General features: G+C 27.0%; 3 protein-coding genes across 3 annotated transcripts in view; 2 read left to right on the top strand and 1 right to left on the bottom strand.

The window, feature by feature from the left end:
* Positions 1–1,852: 1,852 nt before the first annotated feature.
* Positions 1,853–16,528, top strand: LOC111689499 (protein takeout-like). Its single transcript, XM_023451970.2, has 6 exons — positions 1,853–1,870; positions 14,874–14,992; positions 15,324–15,416; positions 15,482–15,632; positions 15,909–16,039; positions 16,118–16,528. Exons 2-6 carry the CDS (start codon positions 14,881–14,883, stop codon positions 16,426–16,428), a joined length of 798 nt encoding a protein of 265 aa, XP_023307738.2. The 5' UTR covers positions 1,853–1,870; positions 14,874–14,880; the 3' UTR covers positions 16,429–16,528.
* Positions 9,535–13,229, bottom strand: LOC111689507 (polycystic kidney disease 2-like 2 protein). Its single transcript, XM_023451976.2, has 9 exons — positions 13,032–13,229; positions 12,480–12,975; positions 11,602–11,826; positions 11,148–11,379; positions 10,747–10,977; positions 10,439–10,681; positions 10,055–10,344; positions 9,805–9,873; positions 9,535–9,746 (listed from the first exon to the last, which is right to left on the bottom strand). The coding sequence occupies exons 1-9, from the start codon at positions 13,210–13,212 to the stop codon at positions 9,638–9,640; spliced, it is 2,076 nt and encodes a 691-aa protein (XP_023307744.2). The 5' UTR covers positions 13,213–13,229; the 3' UTR covers positions 9,535–9,637.
* Positions 16,529–20,371: 3,843 nt separating the features above from the next.
* The window catches only part of LOC111689492, a 5,884-nt gene continuing 4,787 nt past the window's right edge, over positions 20,372–21,468 (top strand). Inside the window, exons 1-5 of the mRNA XM_046950132.1 lie at positions 20,372–20,476; positions 20,550–20,642; positions 20,707–20,860; positions 20,923–21,056; positions 21,131–21,457. Coding sequence (XP_046806088.1) covers positions 20,383–20,476; positions 20,550–20,642; positions 20,707–20,860; positions 20,923–21,056; positions 21,131–21,457 — 802 coding nt within the window. The 5' untranslated portion in view covers positions 20,372–20,382. The remainder of the gene's footprint in view (positions 20,477–20,549; positions 20,643–20,706; positions 20,861–20,922; positions 21,057–21,130; positions 21,458–21,468) is intronic.

Genomic DNA, 21,468 nt, shown 5'->3' with positions numbered 1-21,468 from the left:
TCATTTTTGGAGTTGTCACCCTATTGTACATATTTTACAATATATGAAGCTGAGATCCAAACAAAAGACTTAGAAAACAAACTCGAAATATATTAGTCGTCAATTAGACGATCAATATTTAATCACTGTATGAAAACAAATCGGTTATATAGTAATACATTTATTGCGTAATCAATTACACGTTGGAAGTAATTGTAATAAAAGATTATTATTAAGGATTGTAATTAAATCACTTATAAGTGAATTGTCACCAATTACAATTACATGTAATTATAATGGAAAACAGCTGAGTTATATTTACATCATTTTGAAAAATAAAAAATTTGAATGTAATTAATGTAATATTTACTTTCATAGTTAATTTTTTTCAATTACAAAAAAATGTAATCGTAATTGAGTAATTATCAATTACAAGGAATTGCAATTGAGTTATTATCAATTACTATGGTTTGTAATTGTATTTGTTAAATCCTTAATTACAAGTATTGTTATTGTTAAAACATCTTTTACAATTGCATCTAAACCCCATTTAGATAACAATAAAATAAATCGCAATTGAGTTATTATCATTTCAATTACGTGTAATTGTTATTAAGTTATTAAAAAATCACATTTATTTATTATAAATTACAATTATATTTGTTAAATACTCAATTACATTAAAATTGAAAATAAAATATCCTAAAGCCAACCTTATTCTGATAAGATAATCAGGTTTTATTTCCAGAAAAAAAGAACTTCCAATGAAGCGAAAAGAAGTAGAATATGTACTGAAAAAGACCAGAAGAAGTGATGATTTTAACACAGACTTATCACAGGAGAGATGTCCTTTTTATTTGATTCGCTTTTTTGGAAGTAAATTAACATCACTTTTACATAAAGTAAAAAAAATTACTAAGATATACCTTTGAAGTGGTGATAAATGTTATTTTTTGCAGTACTTCCTTTTATTTTTGCTGGGTTTTTTTTTCAAATTGATTAATAATTATAAAATTTAAAAACTTTAAAAAATATTTTCTTAAATAAAGAGAAACATCAAAACAATGTCATTCAGGAATAACGATAAAGTTTTATTATTCACTGTAAATTTCAATCATAAAGTGGAATGTAGTACATAACTTCGTGTTTTTTTTCGGTTCAACTTTATAATATTAAAACTTTTTTCATGAGTTTATTCTATATAACACAACTACACATTTAACATAAATGAAATCGTAACTAATTAAAATTACTGAATTAAAACTATTATTGTTTATTTTTTTGTATTTTAAACTTTAAATATCACTATATAATGCTTACCAGTTTATACATTATTTTGTAGCTTAACTTAAAATGTAAAATAAATGTTGAAAAGTTTGGTTCTTGTAACTATATAACAGTCTTTAAGGTATATTTCACTTTTTTTAAATATTCTTTACATCAATAAATATATCACTCGTTTTTCGTTGTTAAACCAATCTTTAGTTTTCTAGAATCATATGACGTTTTAGTTCTTCTCTTGATAAACGTTTTTATCTAGCAAAAACCATGTGCACTGCTTCTGTCAAATGACAAAAAACCAATAATATTGAAAGAAGACAAAAAGTACACAAAATTGAAATTCAAAAGATGCAATTTTTGTTTTGTCCAGCAATCAAAAGCAAAAAAATGTAATGAAAAGAAACAAGAAACTAGATAGAAAAAAAAATTGTGTTGTAAAATAGAATTTGCACTTGCACAAGACTCTGTGAAACAACGGACTCAAAAGAAAATCAAAGAGTTGTATGCTTTTATACCACGACCACCAACAACAACAGCAAAATTTGAAACAGCTATAGAAACTACTTACAATAACAAGTACATAGTTTTTACTTTACTACAACAAGTCCAGGTATGTATGCAGTAAGTATTCGTCTAGATACATTTTAAGATTCGTAACACTCGTAAATTTATTGAAATACTTATTTATGTAGCACCTTGCATAGTACTTCTATTGCTACTCTGGCCAACAAAATCAACTAACAAACCGAACCAGCTCAATTTAGAGCATTTTACATATAAACAAGAAAAGCGAAAAAAATGAAACAAAAACATTGTAAAACTTTTTTTGTACTAAAACTAAACTCTAAACAATAAACCGCGCAATTAAATAGATACTTCATAGAAGTACAGAAAAAAAGAAACAACAACAGCAGCAATAATAAATGTATAATAAGAATTGCATTTGTTTTAGAAATATTTAATAAATACAACAATGTGTAATATAACTTTAACTATAAATATTGGTAATAGACAACAACATATTAGAGGAGGGAAGAAAAGAGCATTTTTGTAATAACTTGAATTTCAATTTTATTAAAATATTTTTTTTTTTATTTAATAAAATGAATTTCATATTTTACCAATATTCCATATTCAATATGTAGTGCATTATATTCAAGACTTAAATTAGTGAAGTGTTAAGACTATAATCACTGAGACTAATCAACGATCATGATTAAAGGTCTATGCTCAAGAACATAGAATATTCTTTAGTCAAGTCTTATGACTAGTCTACTGTCCAGTTTAATGACTATGATATCGCCATGTCTATGGACTAGTCTATAATCAACATCACTAGTCTAAGTAAAGTACATAGATTAATCTGTAATCAAGTCTATGGACTGGCCTATAATCAAGTCTTATGGCTAGTTTACTGTCCAGCACTTTATGACTAGGGTATAGTAATGTAGACTAATCTAAAGTCAAGACTAGTCTATAGTCAAGTCTATAGACTAGTATATAGTCAAGTCTATAGACTAGTCTATAGTCAAGTCTATAGACTAGTCTATAGTCAAGTCTATAGACTAGTCTATAGTCAAGTCTATAGACTAGTCTATAGTCAAATCCAAAGACTAGTCTATGGACTAGCCTAATGTCTATATACGAGTCTATAGTTAAGTCTATAGTATAGTAAATAGTAAAGTCTGTAGGCAAGTCCATATATTAGTCTATAGTCAAGTCTAAATTTCAGTTCATAGACTTGTCTATAGTTAAGTCTATAGACCAGCCTCTAGTCAAGTTTATAGACTTGCATATAGTCTAGTCTATAGTCAAGTTTATAGACATGCATATAGTCTAGTCTATAGTCAAGTTTATAGACTTGCATATAGTCTAGTCTATAGTCAAGTTTATAAGCTAGTATATTGTCAAGTCTATAGTCGTGTTTATAGTCTAGTCTATAGTCAATTTTATGGACTAGTCTCTCGACAAGTTTGTAGACTTTTTTTAATCTATTCTCAAGTCAAGTCTATAGACTAGTCTATAGTTAATTTCGTAGACTAGGTATATCTTAGTTCAAAGTCTAGATTATAGAATAGTCTATAGTCTAGTCTAAAGATTAATTTATAGTCGTGTTAATAGACTAGTCAAGAATCAAGTGTATATACTAATCTATTGTCAAAACTATACTGTTCACAAGTCAATTCTATTGAGTCGTCCAGAGAACTCTATAGCTGTTTTTTTACAATAACTACGAACTTGTCAATAATCAAGACTACAGACATGTCTCTATTTAAACAAGAATTATCTACGATTATGAGTTATTTATAGTAAAGGCCTATAATGAATCAAACATTTCGGGCTATGGCCAATCTCATGCTTATTTAGGTTACTCTTAATGCGTATACGTTATGGTGATCTCGTATTTACGTAGGAAAAGAATTTGCTGTTGCCACAGAATACTTTAGCATGTTTTATTCTTAAATAATATTTCTCAAAATATTACCGAGTAATTTCTGAGTGTTTTTTTTTTTTTTGTCTACTAAAATTGGAATTTTTTATTAAACCTTAAATTGTTTCTGAAACTCACCAATTTTTTTTTATATAAAGGACTCTATTTTCTTTCAAATTTTCCCTTAATTTCTTCATTTATCAGCTTTGTTTTAATTTAACTTGGTTAACACATTTCAATGCTTGTGCCAAGAAGAATTTTAAATTTTTTGTTAGTTTTATTGTAGTTAAATATTCGTTTCGATTTCTCTTTCTAGGAAAATGTTAAATCAAGCATTTAATAGACTAGTTAGTATGTATAAGTGAACGGTAGGAATGTATGGCAGTTGGTTTTAATACAACATTCAACAGAAATTTTACGTCATCTAATAGACTTCAATTTTACTATTAGATAACAGTTGAGTAGAATTGAAAAACAATAACAACGCCCTCATCAGCATAACAAGTGCTTTGTTTCAGGTTGTTTACGTTGTATCAGAAAATTGAACATTTAAAAATAAATATATATATTGAGAATAAACTTAATAACGTAACAGGTTACTGTAGAGCTAGTTTGTTTTAAGCAAAAATAAATCGTTTTTAATCTTTGTATTTCTAGCATTTAGACATTATAAGAATGTTTTTTTGAGGTACTTGTTACATTAAAGACCTTTATTTGAGCGAAATATATATTTTCTAGAATATTTGCAGCAATTACTATTTAAGAGCAGTTTCATTGGTTTTTTGTTTAAAACCTGAATTATTTGAAAAACAAAATACTTACTCATTTTGCTGACCATTTACTCAATTGTTTACTACGCTCTTGGAATGTTGTAAAATTGAAAGTGTTTGTGCTATCTATCACCAGTACAATTTATAAACCAGTTTGTTATATAAAATATACTAATACAATTTTAACCTTTTTTCAAAATTTTTAATAGTCCTTTAACTATTAGTTCATTGTAAATGAGATATTAGGTATAGCCAACGGATCTAAGTAAGATCACATTAAAATATAAATCTCCTTTTTGGCTTAGATACATTTTTATAGAGAAGTAAAATTTTAAGAATAAGCAGCAAAATTAATTTGAATAAATTAAATAAATAAGTTACTCCAACACTAAAAAAATTTGCATATTTATGTTTAATATTGATTTCAAATAAACAGCTTTTTGTTTTGCATTTCCCTTTCCCCTGCTAATATTCACTCAACCATAGAAACCCCTCATGAATCAGTGAAAAAAAAAATAAAACATTTTTTTAGTTTTTGCTTAAAACTTATTATTGTATTAAACAATTGTGAAACAAAAAATAATAATTTTATCAAACTGAGCTTTAAACAATTTTTTACTTTATCGACTAAATCGACTTAAAGGGGATTTCAAAAATAGATGACATTTTCTGTACTGGAAGATAGTCCTGACTGATCTTTATTTATTACTTTAGATTCGACAAATCTATACAATAAACACAATAATGCAGTCTACAGACGAGAAATTATAGGCCTTTAGGGAAGACTATACAAAAGTCTGTAGACTAGATTTTTAACAAGTTTATGGGGAAGATTATACTATAGACGAGTCCATAGTCTTGACTATAGACAAGTTTATAGTGAAGACAATATGCCGGTCTATAGTCAAGACTATAGACTGGTCTATAATCAAGACTATAAACTATTCTATGGTCCACACTATAAACTGTTCTATAGTCCAGATCTATGGACAAATCTATATTCAAAACTATAGAAAGATCTATAGTCAACACTATGGACTGTTCCATATTCAACACTTTAGAATGCTTTATAGTCCATACTTTAGACTGGTATATAGTCAATACTTTGGAATGGTCTATAGTCTGTTAACTATTCTATAGTAAAGACTACACTGGTCTTAAGTTCAGACTATAGATTGGTCTTATAGACTGGTCAATACTCACTACAATTAAGACTATAGACTGGACTCTATTAAAAACTAAAGACTGGTCAAGACCTTAGACTTGTCTCTAGTCAAGACTATAGACTCGTGTATAGTTCATACTACAGACTGATCTATAGTCCAGACTATTGACTAGTCTATAATCTAGGCTATTTACTGGTCTATAGTCCAGATTTTTGGCTAGTCTATAGTTCGGACTATTGACTGATCTATAGTCCAGATTACTGACCGGTCTATAGTCCGGACTATTGACTGGTCTATTGTCCAGACTATTGACTGGTCTATAGTCCAGACTATTAACTGGTCTATAGTCCAGACTATCTATAATCCAGACTATCTATAGTCCAGACTATTGACTGGTCTATAGTCCAGTCTATAGACTAATTTATAGTGCAGTCTGGTCAAACTAGTCTATAGTCAAGACTATGGAATGGTCTATAGTCAAGACTTTAGTCTGTTGTAAGTCAAGACAAAAGACAAAATTTTCCTAACACCTCCAAATGAAATCTTCTCTGAGTGAAAAATGCTTAAGGCAAACCAGTGAGTTAAATACAATTGAGCGAATTTAATATCTGCTCATTACAAATTCCAATCCCACGTGGAATGTAAACAGTTTATTTCTTTGTTCGCCAATTTAAATATTAGTAAAATATCGTCCAATTTTCCTTGTTCTTGATATCAACGACCCCAGGAAGCAGGCATAATTCTTTGTGTTATTTGTCTACAAAACAGTTAAGCATATGTACATACAAACATCATACATACTCACTTGCTTATATGCATATGAATTTCTTTGTGTATTTTAAATAAATTTCTAAGATTTTTTGATATTGACGTCACAACAGAAACATAACAACAGCATTTTTGTTCATTAAATGAAAAGAAAAGTAATAGATATCACGCCTAACGAAATGAGGTGAATATTTTATATACATAGATCTAGAAAATAGGAAGTAAAATAAATTATCATAGCAATAAATAAATAAATTAAAACCTTGATTTTATTCCAATGATAATTAACTTGTCACATTTAGTTTGAAAATTTTGTCTAGTTTTAAAGTTTTTGAATTTATCAATTATGTTTAGGAACTAGAGTATATAATTTAAAAATTCTTGTTTTAATCATTATAATGCGATTTATAACAACACATTAATTGTTTCTCTTCTTTTTTATTAACATTCTAGAATTTACTTTTAATGACTTAATATACAATAAATTTTTTTTAATTGTGTTCTAGAAATTTTGTTACTGATTGTAATCTAAGGAAATTTATTAATAAATATATATGTATTTATCCTTGTTTCTTTCTTAATGAACAATTAGTAGTTTATTTTATATTTATTTATTATTTGTTAAAGAGAAACTTAACAGCTTGGGTGTATATTCTTGGTAAAACATACAATTTCCTTTAAGTAAAATTACACAGGCCGACAAAATTTTAACTCAGAGAACAAAGTGTACTTTTTCTAATGGATTCAAAGGTTCTGCGAATTGAGATATCGTGTCATGAAATTTTTAGCAGTCTATACTCTTGGCTCTAACAGCGACAAGTATACATTATTACAAAAGGTTAACATCTGATATTTATTATCAATCTTCTTAGAGATATATTTATCTAAAGCTTAATATATTGATATTTATTCCTACATTTAGCTTTTATTTTACAAAAAAAGTTTTAAAATCAAACTGACTTATTCATAAACATTTATAAAAGATTTGTAGATTATGGATCTAATTCATATACTTTTATCAAAAGTGTATAAATCAAATTTTCATACAAATTTTTTTTATAAACCTTTGATAAATGTTTATAAATAAGGAAGTAAATGTTGTATGAAAATTTTAATTATAAACCTTTGATAAAAGTTTATAAATAAGACCCAAATTGTTCAAATTTACTTTTTTAAACATTTTAATATCTGCTATAGTTGTTGAGATATTATCCGTTGAATTTGACGGACAGACATCATTTTTTTTTTCGAATCAGAAAGTATTTTTGATTCGATTAGAATATCCTCAGATAGGTGTGAATCCAATATTTTTACTCGTTATAAACTATATTTACAGAGAATAACACCCTCCGAACTATAGTAGTGTAGGATATAAATACCATTAACACGCCGAAAATCATGAGTTTTCAAGATAAAGGTAAAAATATATCGAAAGAGAAAGAATGTCAGATGTTAAGCATTTATTTTAAAAATATTTTTTAAATAAATTCCATATATGGTGGAAAAAATCTGAGATCATATTAGGAATCAGCGCTCCTTAATCCTTTATAAATGTTTAACTTGGTGTCAGTGTCTCGATTTTTTGTCGTCCTGTGTTATTGACTATATTCTTTTTAAACTTATACATATGGAAGAAATAAATGTTTGATGAGATTTTAAACAAAATGTAATAATATTGTATATACATATGTATGTGTGTGTATGTATAAGAAAGTCACTCACGATACATTTGAACATGTTGAGTGATCTGGGGAACTGTCTTTTTAAGAAACTCATGTAGGAATTCATCTCAATCAATGTGAATATTTTGGACACCAGCAAAATAAAAATTATTTTATGCAAAGAAACCTCAGTTCCTATCTGCAATCTTTTCGCAATGGAAAAGGCAGGTATGTGAGGCAGATTATTTTCCTTTATATCGGACCTATTTCCAAAAGATCGGGAGAAATTTGTATATTGTAGGGAAATGAGAAAGTTTATATGACATTTTCGAACAGACATTAGACATTCAGGTTAATCGATCGATTGCAGATTTCTATAATTTCTGAATACCCCTATTCATGTAAATTATTTAATTTCAAAAAACAAATTAAGTGAATAACCCTTATTAGATTTAAGCACAAACCCCATGACCAACGTAAAATGAAGTCATTGTCTTGAATATATTCTAATTTTCTATTAAGTACGTTAAAGACATAATGACACTGATAAACATCTAAAGGACAATAACATTAAAAGTGTGACAAGTGAATAAACAAAACGTAAAATAAACACTTACCAAAAGAACACATTCACTTTACACACATACATAGAAATGATTACATGATGTATTCAAGGGATTTACATATATACATATATCTATAAGGTGTCAAGATACCCCTTTTATGAATATTTTCCCAAAATATCTAAATACTAGGTTATGTTGAAATTAATGTATTTTGAGGTCATTAAATATCATCAACATTTAACAAACTTTGTAATGCTCAGAAAACTCATTCATTAAGAAAACTCGAAATTTTCTTTACTTCAGGATTGACCCGATCTTAATCTGGCTTCAGAACTTATTCATCATATCACATCAGGTTTTACACATATCGTGTAATGAAGTTAAAAAATAACCGAAACTTTCTTTACTTAAGAACTGGTCAGCTTTTACTCTTAATCTGGCCTCAGAACTTATCCATCACATCAGGTTTTCCAGATATCGTGCGATGGAATTTAAAAAAACACATTATTTGCATCTTCGGATAGCAAAAACGGTTTTTTTCAAACTTGATTACTCAATATCTGAAAAACCTGATGTAATGGACAAATTTGGAGATTTCAGATTAGTTGTAAGCGTTGTCCAATTCTTAGGTAAAGGTTTTAGGTTTTTAACTTCCTTACACGATATCTGTAAAACCTGATGTGATGAATAATTAAAAGCTTTACAATCCTAAAGAAAATGATTCAGAGCTGCTAAATGTTTTAGAAAAGTATAATTTGCTATCTGGATTAAAAAATTCGTTCTTCTGTGTTTTTTTGTTCAGGACAATCAGCTCAACTGCAGGGTATTACACTTGTATGTAATTGTAAATACATATAATGAAGTCATTAAACTTTTAATGTCAAACAAAAATAGACCGTTTTTATTTGTATATATGACAATAACTGGAAAAGGTATAATAAATATGAAATTCTTAGAATTAATTATAAAAAAACAACGGAAAATTATTAACAAACCCTAAAGGAGGGGTTTCAATTTATGTTTTTTTCTTCAATTGCTTTGACTCAATCTTATTTAAAATGCGATCCATATTATTAATCAATTGTTCTAAGACCTCTTCCAATAAAGTAATGCGCTTAGTTAAACTGTAATTAAATATGTATTTTCCAATCAGCAAACTTTAAAAATTCCAGAGTCCCTTACCCTTGAAAATCAGCATTTTGTTCGGAAATTATAGGTGACAATTGAATTTCCGATATCTCCTCAAAGTATCTTTGAAATTTATAAAAATATTTTGTAAATTAAACAATGTTTTTATAAAATTATTGTTAACAAAAAAATGTTTCATAATTTCGTATATATTATGAAACATTTTCCTATATATTATGAAACATTTCGTACGATATTTTGTTGTATATATTAAGCGTATTACGAAAATAATATATTAACTTACTCTCTTAAAACCTCACTGGCACGCTTTCTGACACGATTGGGTGAAGAGGGTTCAGTAGTGAATTCATTCGTAGAAACTGGATATAACGAATCAACACTTTCAGATATTTTCTCTCTATCCTTTAATGAAACAATTTCATCTTTTTCAGCATGAAGCTTTTTTCGTGAAAAACACCACATATAGGATTTTTGAAATAAACCCGATAAATATGCACCAAAATCCGAGTGACCTTTATAAACTTCACTTTTGACAGCACCATAAGTATCATTGATAATGGCCAGAAACATGTTCTAAGTAAAAAAAATATATATTTTAAGGTCTATTACACTTATGCTAAAAAACATGTTTCTTTTTATTTTATTAAAAAAATTAAATTAAAATTACCAGTAAAATAAAGAAAACAAATAAAACGTAGGTCAAAAAGTAAATGGGTCCCAAAACATGATTCGCCTCCTCTATCAGCTGATACTCAAAGTCACCTAAAAACATGCGCATTAAGGTTATAACCGATACACTAAAACGACGAAAATCCGGATGACTGGAACCAAAAATTAATAGACCCAATTGAGCATAAGCCAAGAAAACAATGAAAAACATAACAGCAAAACCAAACAGATCCTTGGCACACTAGAAGATTTAAAATTTGTTTGTTTATATATAGAAAATTATTTTGGAGTTTTTTTCTAATTTACCCTTTTCAAGGTGGTACTAAATTGCCACATGGTTTTATTGAAACTTATATATTTAAATATTTTAATCCATACCAAAAATACACATATACCCATCATATCGATATAGAGTAGATTCCAATAGCAGATATAATCAATACTAACAAATTCATGGGGTTTAGCTTGGGTCTTCTTAATGATATCTGATATATACCAAGGATGCATTAAATTGTAGATTAGAGATAAATATGAAAACTGAAAATGGATAATTAAATAAGATATTATTTATCTTAAGTATTAAGCACATTTTGAAGCCATGCTGTTGAAACGACTACTCAGCTAAAAAAATATTATAGTCCTTGCAGGCCGATTCGGCAGATTTTTATGGAGACTTATCATACATTTCAGTTGAATATCGTACTCACCATCAATACTAGAATATCCATGAAATTCCAAATCGAAGAAAAATATAATTTTACACCCATTTTCGAAAATTGTAAAAATTCTTTAATTGTATAAAAAACAACCATTATATAGAAAACACCACCAGCGACATATAAAAACCAATCACCCTCAGTCCAAAGAGTATGCATTTTCAAGGCCTGAAATTGATGTGAGGGAACAATGCCACCAACCGGTGGTATTTCCGCTATAATTCTAAAAAAGAAGGTAATCAGAAACAAATATTTCATAAAAGGAATGAATTTTGTAATAAATATTATTAATCGAACATGAATATTTCCCCACATTATTCTCATAACATATTTTTTACTTAGCTCCTTTAATTAAAATAAAAATAAGTCAATGCTATGTAAAAATTCATACAATTTACAAAATTATTCTTAATTATTATTAACTTCAGTCAGTTTAAAAACTTACTTGACATTATTAAAAATATTTGTATTTATATTAAATAAAACAAATTCCATTAACATGACGCGTGTACCACGATCAATCCATTGTTTTGTTTTTAAGTTTTCTAAGATTTTGTGATTTTCCTCAAAATTATTGCTTAAATTTACCAAATAACCAGCTCCATTATATTTTTTGATTTTACCATACAAGGTATTTACTTGTAATTCTGACATGGTATAAAATGTTGAACTAAAGTTTATAAAAAAAATCGAACTTAATAATATAAATTGCAAGTACCCAGCAAAAACTATTACTACCAAGCATGGGATTAAAACTTTAAAATTGAGATAGAGAATAGAATTTTATTGAAGACATTATTTAAACAAGCAGATGTCATTGGAGGCAAGTACTTACTACTGCCGCTTACAAATAGGGAGGTAAATAAGCACTTATCACTGTCACTTGGTTATAAGGAGTTAACTAAATAATCCAACTATTGAAAAAAATTATAGTCTAGTCTATAGTCACTAATCTATAAATAGTATAAAATGACTTTAAGTCTAGTCTATAGTCTAGTCTATAGTCTAGTCTATAGTCTAGTCTATAGTCTAGTCTATAGTCTAGTCTATAGTCTAGTCTATAGTCTAGTCTATAGTCTAGTCTATAGTCTAGTCTATAGTCTAGTCTATAGTCTAGTCTATAGTCTAGTCTATAGTCTAGTCTATAGTCTAGTCTATAGTCTAGTCTATAGTCTAGTCTATAGTCTAGTCTATAGTCTAGTCTATAGTCTAGTCTATAGTCTAGTCTATAGTCTAGTCTATAGTCTAGTCTTGAAATTTAAGTTGTTTGGTAAGGGATTATCAAGTTTTTGCTGGGATATACTCAATTAACTTTAGACTTACTTCATATACACTCCTTGAATATCCTCCTTATCTATACTATAACCCGCATAACAACTATTAAAATATGTTAGAAAAATTTCATGAATTTCACAAGATTTTTCACGAACACGTATCTGTCTTAAGCGGGGAGGTCCTAACAGAATATTGTCCCTTAAAAAGATGCGAGATATACCAGTAACATTAACCATATTGAACATAGAGTCACCTTCATGCGTACCAACGGGTCTTCTTCTTGGACCAACATGTAGTTCAGCTAGTTTTTGTCTATTTTCAATTTCCGTAGCAATATATTCCTCCTCGCTATGCCAATCATAGCTGAGACCATGTAAATTGGCCAAGAAAACTCTTTCCATAAATAACCACCAATCAGCTGTTGTTACCAGCTCATTAAAACTCAATTCTGTTCCCAGATTTGTTTCTAAAGTTCTCTCTAGAAATGATCTCTCCAAGGCTTGATTGAAGTAGAACATATACAAATGCTGGGCAGCATTGGCGACTGTGAAAACGTCCATTGTTATCGGTTATTGGTAGTTGTAGAATTATATTATTTACCAAATGTTATTGCCACCAAAAAAATCACATAAATTAAAATTTCCACTAAGGCTGCTCTTGTAGTTTCGTCATTATCATAAATAATTGAACCTTTATTTATTTTTTCATTTGAATTTTCCACATTTTCCGTTCGATTGAGTTTTCTCTTGAAATTATTTAAAAAATTGCGAGGTGAGAACATGATGACTTTTTAAAAGAAAAAAACTATTTTTAATTAAAAAAGAAATTAGGAAAGTGTATTTTTCGATTAACTCGATATATGTATGTTAAAATGTAAATTTATGTAGAAGATATGTCATGAATGTTACAAACTATTTAAACTAGTATTTATTCAGATAAAAGTAATAAAGCGAAATTTGATAATGGATGAGATGCTTTTAAACTATATTACTCACACCATATATTCTGCTTGTTAATCATGTTCAGTTGTCTGGTTATTGTCTATAGCACCCTTAAAAGTTTTAGTTGTATACCAAAGTAGCTTATAACCGGTTCCAAAAAATTATATTTTGTCAATATCATGATGACATGTTTAATTTGGATAGAAATGCAACAAAATAATAAGAACGCATACTCGGATATGGTCGACCATATGATACTCTAAACTAGTTTTTAGTACAACTAAAATGGTATAATATTATGTGGAAATTGAAATGAAATGTAAAATATTTATTAAGAAATTTTACCAAGAAATGTTGATACTATTTAAGGATCAGGTTGTTTGGATCGGTATAGGATAATATTTTTGTGTGTTTTATATAACAACTGTAGCATCAATACAAAGTATGGTTGTATATAATACGAAATACATATTTAATTATTTATTTAAACTTAAACGACGACATTAAAATACACCTTAAATTTGATTTGAATTTTGAAATAAAGTTCAATGTTATTTGAGAAATAGCAAATAAGTGACATACACGCAAATTAGAATTCCAAATAAAAACAATTATAAAACTATTAAAACTGTTAAACTAACAAATTACTTTGTTTAAATGTTTAATCATAGATGGTTCTGTATTCAAAATGTGTTATTTTAGAATATATCGGAAATTTTGAATATAACAAAGGAATGGATTTGAAATTAACCAATGCCTAAGAATTTCGAAATTCAAAACCTTGAACTAAACCAAATTGAAACTGAGGTTAAGTAGTACACTAACTAACTAACTAACTAGCTAACTAACTAACTAACTAACTAACTAACTAACTAACTAACTAACTAACTAACTAACTAACTAACTAACTAACTAACTAACTAACTAACTAACTAACTAACTAACTAACTAACTAACTATGTAAGTAACTAACTAACTAAGTAAGTAACTAACTAACTAAGTAACTAACTAACTAGCTAGCGAGCTAACTTACTAAGTAACTAACTAACTAACTAACCAACTAACTAACTAACTAACTACCTAACTAACTACCTAAATAACTAACTAACAATAAAAATCTCAATTAATAGAAAATTCTGAATTTCTGCTAAAAAAAATTCTACATTTTATTTTTAAATTTTTCAAAATTTTCAAAACTAGAATTTGTTCTGCGGAACGATAAACTCAATATGATTACTAAATTTTTAAATTAAAGTAAACTCTAAATAAAACCACAAAAAATCAAAACAATGCAAATAATAACAACAACAACAAATTAACCCTGTTTTTTATTAAATTTAAGAATTTAACATCAGGAAAAAAACTTAAAACTACATACATACATATTTTAACAATATATTTAGTTGTGATAAAAAAAAAAAAAAAAAAAAAAAAACTTTTATTTAATGCTGGACAAAATAGAATAAAATTTTAGTTTGTTTCAAACTTTCATAACTTTTAGAACAACAATGAGGCATCAATATCAACTTGACAAGTCCAGCAGCAAAATCCTCTTCTTAGTTGGGGTCTTAAGTTTATTGGTCGCCAGTGTGCAGGGAGATGATTATTTAAAAGAAGCACGTAAGTGTCTGTGTAGTTTTAACATTTTTTGTAAAGTGATTGTCAAAAAATATTTGGGGATATTCAAGATAATGAAAGGATGTTTAAAATGCATAAATAAATAAAAGTTGTCGTCGACTTTCTTAATCAAGTTTTTTGACATGAACTATTTACATTTTTTGGATATAAGTGTAAAGTTTAACAATGATTTTTCAAGGTTGTAGTATAAAATTAAAAATTGCAACAATAGAAAATTTGAACTTTAACCTATGAGTTTAAAACCTTAAAATATTAGCAACAAAACTGATGTTTAATTGCAGCAACATTTTATGTATTTGTTTTAATTTTACAGCTTCTTTTTTTAAGGCATGTTCTTTAAGCGATCCTAATAATGGTGTATGTTTAGCAAAAGCTTTTGAAGTTTTCTATACACATTGGAGAGATGGTATATATTTTGTAAACTATCTAACAATCTTATAAATATTTATATGTAACATTAAAAACTTTAAGGTATACCCGGTTTAAAGAATTTTGGCAGCATAGATCCTTTCCATGTAAAAAAGATACACTTGGAACAGAACAATCCGAATATTAATTTTAAAATGGATCTTAAAGATGTTATTATTACCGGACTAGGACAAGCTACTATTGCTAAAGCCAGGTGAGCTATCATAAGTCACTTTCATTCGATCTCTATTTTATATATATATATATATATATATATATATTATATAATATAATATATATATATAATATATAATATATATATATATATATATATATATAATATATATATATATATATATATATATATATATATATTAATTATATATATATATATATATATATATATATATATATATATAAATATATATATATATATATATATATATATATATTTTGGTTAATTCGTTTTAAATTTTCTTTTAAACTTCAGTCTTAACGGTGAATATAATTTTAAATTGTTAACAAAAGTTCCCCAAATACAAAATAAGGGTAATTATCGTATGAAAGGCAGTATTCTTCTTCTACGTTTGGATAGTACCGGATTAATGGATAATGAAGTTTGTAAGTCCTAATGAAAGCTTAACGAAGTTAAAATTGTATAAAATAAAAAAACAACTTTTTAACATTCTTCTTTTTCAGCTAATGTTGATGTAGTTTTCTCTCTTAAGACCCAACTGATTGAGGTTAACGGTCAGAAATTCTTCGATGTTACCGGCATCCAAACTTCCATTAAAAACATCGATAATTTCCATATTAATTTCACAAATCTCTTCGATGGCAATAAAGAATTAGAAGATAGTGCCAATGATGTATTTAATCAAAATTGGCGTGAACTTTTTGAAATAATGCGTCCCGCTTTGGAGGAAACTTTAGATGCGATCGCTCTCGATCGTTATAAGAAAATCTTTAGTTATATTCCAGCTAAATATTTCATAGCAGATATAGCTTAAATTGCAAACTTTCTTTTGTGTCAATAGAGCAACTTTGTGATAATTTATTTAAAAAAAAATTAACTGTTGTTTATTTGTTTATTATAAATTTTACTTTTTTTTTAAAACGGGTTTATTCAAATTTATGACTTATTTTTGTAAATAGTCTTATATACCCATTTTAAAACATTTTGTTTGACATATTAAAATATATGCATTTTTAATTAATAGTATTTAATAAAATAGAATAAAAAACGGACGTAAATAGTATATAATATATATGCCAATTAGGGGAGTTCCATAAATATTTTGCAGATCTGAAAAAAATTAAAATTTGTGGCAAATCTATAATAAGGTTTTAAAGAATAATCTTTAATTAATTTGTAATGATAAAATCTCGAATTATAACTTTCAATTGTGTTTAAAAATATAACATTTATACAATTATAAATTTCTTCCTCTCACAAATTAAAACTCTCCCTAATAAAATAACAATATGTTTCTTGTTATTTGTTATTAATGTTTATAAAATGTTTTTATATTAAAAAAAAAAGATTATAATAGTAATTAACTACTGTTTCAAATTCGAGTAATTGTTAAAAACAAATTTTAAATGACGAAAACAAACAAGTTCTAAATACAACCCAGCAAAAACTTACATTAAATAGAAAGGGATTTAAATGGTAAAATTTACTTACACAATATATTTTAAGTCATTAGTTTAATACGGGCATGATATTGGAAGCAAGTACTTACCACTGTCGCTTACAAATGAGGAGTCAGGTAGGTACTTATCACGATCGAGAATACGTCTACTGCGTCCATTATTAGTTTTCATAAAGAATATAACGAAAGTTTGAAAACAATATGACTACCATGTTTTTGCTGGGAAACTCTAAAGATCATTTCAAAATTATGAAATAAATTCATTTAGAGCTTCATCATTATTTTTTCGTATGGCTCAGATGTAACAAGGAACGGCTTTAGAAGACTAATTTAAAAACATCAAATTATGAAAAGTTGGGTTTTTCTGCGCTATGTCCGTCTGGCTGTTGAATAACTTTCCTGCAGACCTCGGGACCCAAATATTCAACAATTTTATCCGAAATGCTTTCGGTCCGTAAAACATTGAGATAAAATCCGGGACAATCTCAAAGAATTTAACAAAAAATTTTACTAAAATGTATAACAACAACATATATAAAAATTAAAAAAAAAATTAATTTTAATAATTAAGGGCCAATTTTTAGGTGAAGGATTAGGGATTAAATTAAAATTAATTCTCGAATGCTGTTTTTGAGTACTCAATTAATTAATTTTGTTAACTAGTTTAAACGTCCAATGGAGATCGTTTAAACTTGAGCAAGAAATGAAAAAGTGTAAAAAGCTGATGCAAAAAAAATAATACAATTTTTAGTAAAATAAACTTTAAAATGATTAATTTATCCATTAGTATAAATTATAGGGACTTCACAATATATATTTTTGTTATAAATTTAGGTTTTCATTAATTTTCATATTACATTTACAATTGTCTTCTTCTTTTTTATAAAATATGCATTGTTTTGATAACAAACTTTAGATTAACTAAAATTTTTAGATTACTAAACTGATTCTTAACTCGCATTTAATCGCCAACTCAAAAATCCGCTCTAAGTGTTATAACGGAGTGTTATTTGTAACGCTGGTATCAAGGTCCTTTTAACTAGTGCTTTAGAGCGTGCAGATCGGCGTATTTAAGACAATATAAAACAACATTTTTGGTACTTTTTCGTTTCGTTCTTTAAAAGGTTCCTTTAATTTTTTATTTATTTTTTCTTTTTTTTTTTTTTTGAATATTAATCCAAGAAGCAGCCTTAAGTATGCAGTGTCCTATTTAAATAAAAATCTATAAAAGGGAAATTTCTGGTACTTTTTCGTTTTCCAAATTTTATTTAATTGTTCGTAGAATATAGAACTCTTACTAATTTAATTAAAACATATGTATAAATTAATTTTGTTTCTAATTAATACATACATTATTAAATACATATATTATTTAATACATATTTAACAATATTTGTACATATGTATGTACATATTACTACCAACATCTTTATAAATTCTTTATCCTATTAAATAATATTAGAATTGAAATTAACATATAGCCTAATGCAAGTACATTAGGGCGATAACTTTTTTACATTTTTTAAAAATATCAAAAAAGTTCAATGTAGCATAAAAAGTACTTCGAAAATGTATAACATTTTAAATTAATTAATGTATAAAAAGCGGCAAGTGCTTACACTTACAAATAACTACTTAATTAAGTCATTACCTAAAGGTCTTTAAATTACTTACGTAAGGTATTATAAGAGTAATTTAATGTAATATAATATGTAGAGTAGTTATATGAGTAGTAATATGTAGTAAAGTTATTGTAAAATACGACATTGTGTAAGTTCAAGTCTTTGCCAAGTTTGCAAGATTATTCTCTTAAAAGAATTATAAATTGCAACAATAGTATTATTTTCCCATAAAAACTAGATAAAGAGCTCTCTACCGACTACTGGTTTTAACCTTAATTTATATTTATGTAAATAATAAATTTCTTAATATTTATTATTATTAATACTATTAACCTAAATAAAGGTTTAATTTGAAAATATCACAATTGATTTAGGTATATAATTAAAAACATGATTCAGCTTAACTTATAATTGCATTTAATAAAGTTATCAAAAATAATAAGATAATAATGCAAAATTTTAATTTCTTAAATGTGTGTTCACAGTTTACTGCAAAGGACTTACCAAGCTAACATTTGAAAAGTTGTTAGTATCATTAAACTGAGCCTTAACATGTTGCGCTCTTAAAAAATTATTGAAATAATTGATTAAAACTGACTATAGGAAAAAACAATAACAGAAATAAATAAAATAAAATCATTAATTGATCATCCTGGTGTTTGAAATGTAATAGTTTTCAACGATCATATTTCAAACAGTTGGGAAGATCTAAAACTGTTTCTTATGTAAATGTTTTTGTTTCTAATAGAACAATAACTCTTAAAAATAGATCAAAAATATGAAAAAATTATTCTAAACTGATTTTTTTAAACAAACCTAAAAATTTCTCAGAAAAAGGCTCAAAAAGGACTAAAATATGATTCGAAAATGACTCTAAAACGATTAGACTTACGACTCACAAATGACTTGAAATAAATACAAAAATGAGTTGGAACTTTTCAAAAGTGGGGCTTATAAAAGTCACTGTTATAAGAGTCGTGGGTAGGGTACGATTTTCTAAAAACGAATGTATCATTTATGATCAGAAAATGAGCTCATATATGATCAATTAAATCGTGCAGAAAATTCTAATTTCAAAAAATGCTTCATGTAACATTAATCATGTAGAGGCCGAAGTAAATAAGTACATATAATATTGAAGGGAACTTTTTGGTACTTTTTAACTGGTACTTTTTGAGTTTTCAACTTAGAAACCTAAAATTGAGCATAGTTTTATGGTACATTTTTGTTCTTTAACTGAAATATTTAAAAATTAAAAAAAAATACAATCTAAAAGAAGAACATTTTAGTCAGTATGTGAACTAACATTATTATAATAAATTTATGAAAGTGTCCCATTTCTATCTTAAACTGTGACATGCCTAAATTGCAATTTCTTTTAAATGTTTTTACCAAATGTTCTTTCTATTAATGTTTACTCTAGAAAAACAAGTTCATTGTAGACTAGAAACATAATAAAGATTTAAATTTAATTATAATCAATATATTCTTATTATGATTTTTTTTATTTGCATTTCTTTAAAACAACAGTTATGAAAGTAATACCATTTATTAAAACTTTAAAGGTTAAAACTGTTTAAAAAAGAGTTTAGTATTTTAAGTGCAGCGAACAGTAGGAGTTTAAAAAGAAATACTGCAGCTGTCACCATTTTCTTAATAAGGACATTAACATAAGGACATTAACATAATGAAAAATTCATTAAAAATATATGCCATTTTGGCTATAACAACAGTTGTCGTAATACAGACAGCAAAAGCTGCAAAATTTTTGCAAAACAAACGTAAGTATAAAACATAAAATTAAACAAAATGAGAATTAAAATTAAAGCAATAATAATTTTATTTATCATTTAGCCGATTTCATAGTGCCCTGTTATTTAGAAGATCCACAATTTAACAAATGTTATGCCAAAAACTTTGAGGGAATATATCGCGAGTGGAAAGATGGTGAGTTATTAAAAGTGTATTAAAATATTAATTCATTAATGTTTTTTTTTTTGAAAATTTTAAGGCTTGCCTGGTTTTAAGGAAGCTGGCTCCTATGATCCTTTATATGTTAAACGTGTGGTTATTGCTCAAGATGCCAATAATCCGGTGGCCTTAAATGCTGAACTAATTAATCTAGTTATAACGGGTGTCAGTCATATGCAAGTGCAAGATGCCAGGTAAGTTAAACTTTTAATTAAAAATAATATTTAAAATTTTTTATAAATATCTAATTTCATAGTTTTAATCCAAAATCACTGAAATCAACTCTTAAATTGTTTGTGCCCAAATTACGCTTTGATTCAGATTATAAACTAAAAGGACGTATTTTGAATTTGGCCTTAAATGGCAATGGTAAAGCTCTAATTGAAATTGGTAAGTTTGTCTTGAGGTATTTCTGAAACTTTTTGCTAAAAAAATAACAATTTTAATTTAATAAAACCTTATAGATAATTTCGTTTTAATACTTAACATCCAATTGAAATTGCGTGACGAGCATGGTTTAACCTTTACCGATATTGATAAATTGCATTTGGAAATTAAAGACGTTGGCGGCTTTCATGTACATTTCGATAATCTGTTCAATGGCCAAAAGGACTTGGAGGAGACTACAAATGCTGTATTCAATGATAATTGGCGTGATTTTTATGAAGTTTTACGTCCCGCCATAAGAGAATCGGTGGAATTTATCATGAAGGATCGTCTATCAAAGGCTTACGGTTATGTGCCGGGCAATTATTTTATTGCCGATTTACCAAGTGCTGCCCAGCATAGGGGTTAATATAGA

This window comes from Lucilia cuprina, chromosome 4 (assembly GCF_022045245.1).
Source record: "Lucilia cuprina isolate Lc7/37 chromosome 4, ASM2204524v1, whole genome shotgun sequence".
Taxonomy (NCBI): domain Eukaryota; kingdom Metazoa; phylum Arthropoda; class Insecta; order Diptera; family Calliphoridae; genus Lucilia; species Lucilia cuprina.
This window is presented reverse-complemented; position numbering and strand designations above follow the sequence as displayed.

Bases quoted from the DNA above. Each gene is read 5' to 3' on its own strand.
- LOC111689499 (XM_023451970.2), top strand. From the start codon at position 14,881: ATGAGGCATCAATATCAACTTGACAAGTCCAGCAGCAAAATCCTCTTC. The intron at 14,993-15,323 runs GTAAGTGTCTGT...TTAATTTTACAG, and splicing joins TGATTATTTAAAAGAAGCAC to CTTCTTTTTTTAAGGCATGT. The intron at 16,040-16,117 runs GTAAGTCCTAAT...CTTCTTTTTCAG, and splicing joins ATTAATGGATAATGAAGTTT to CTAATGTTGATGTAGTTTTC.
- LOC111689507 (XM_023451976.2), bottom strand. From the start codon at position 13,212: ATGTTCTCACCTCGCAATTTTTTAAATAATTTCAAGAGAAAACTCAAT. The intron at 11,827-12,479 runs GTAAGTCTAAAG...TATAAACTTTAG, and splicing joins ATTCAAGGAGTGTATATGAA to TTCAACATTTTATACCATGT. The intron at 9,874-10,054 runs GTAAGTTAATAT...TAAATTTCAAAG, and splicing joins GCCAGTGAGGTTTTAAGAGA to ATACTTTGAGGAGATATCGG.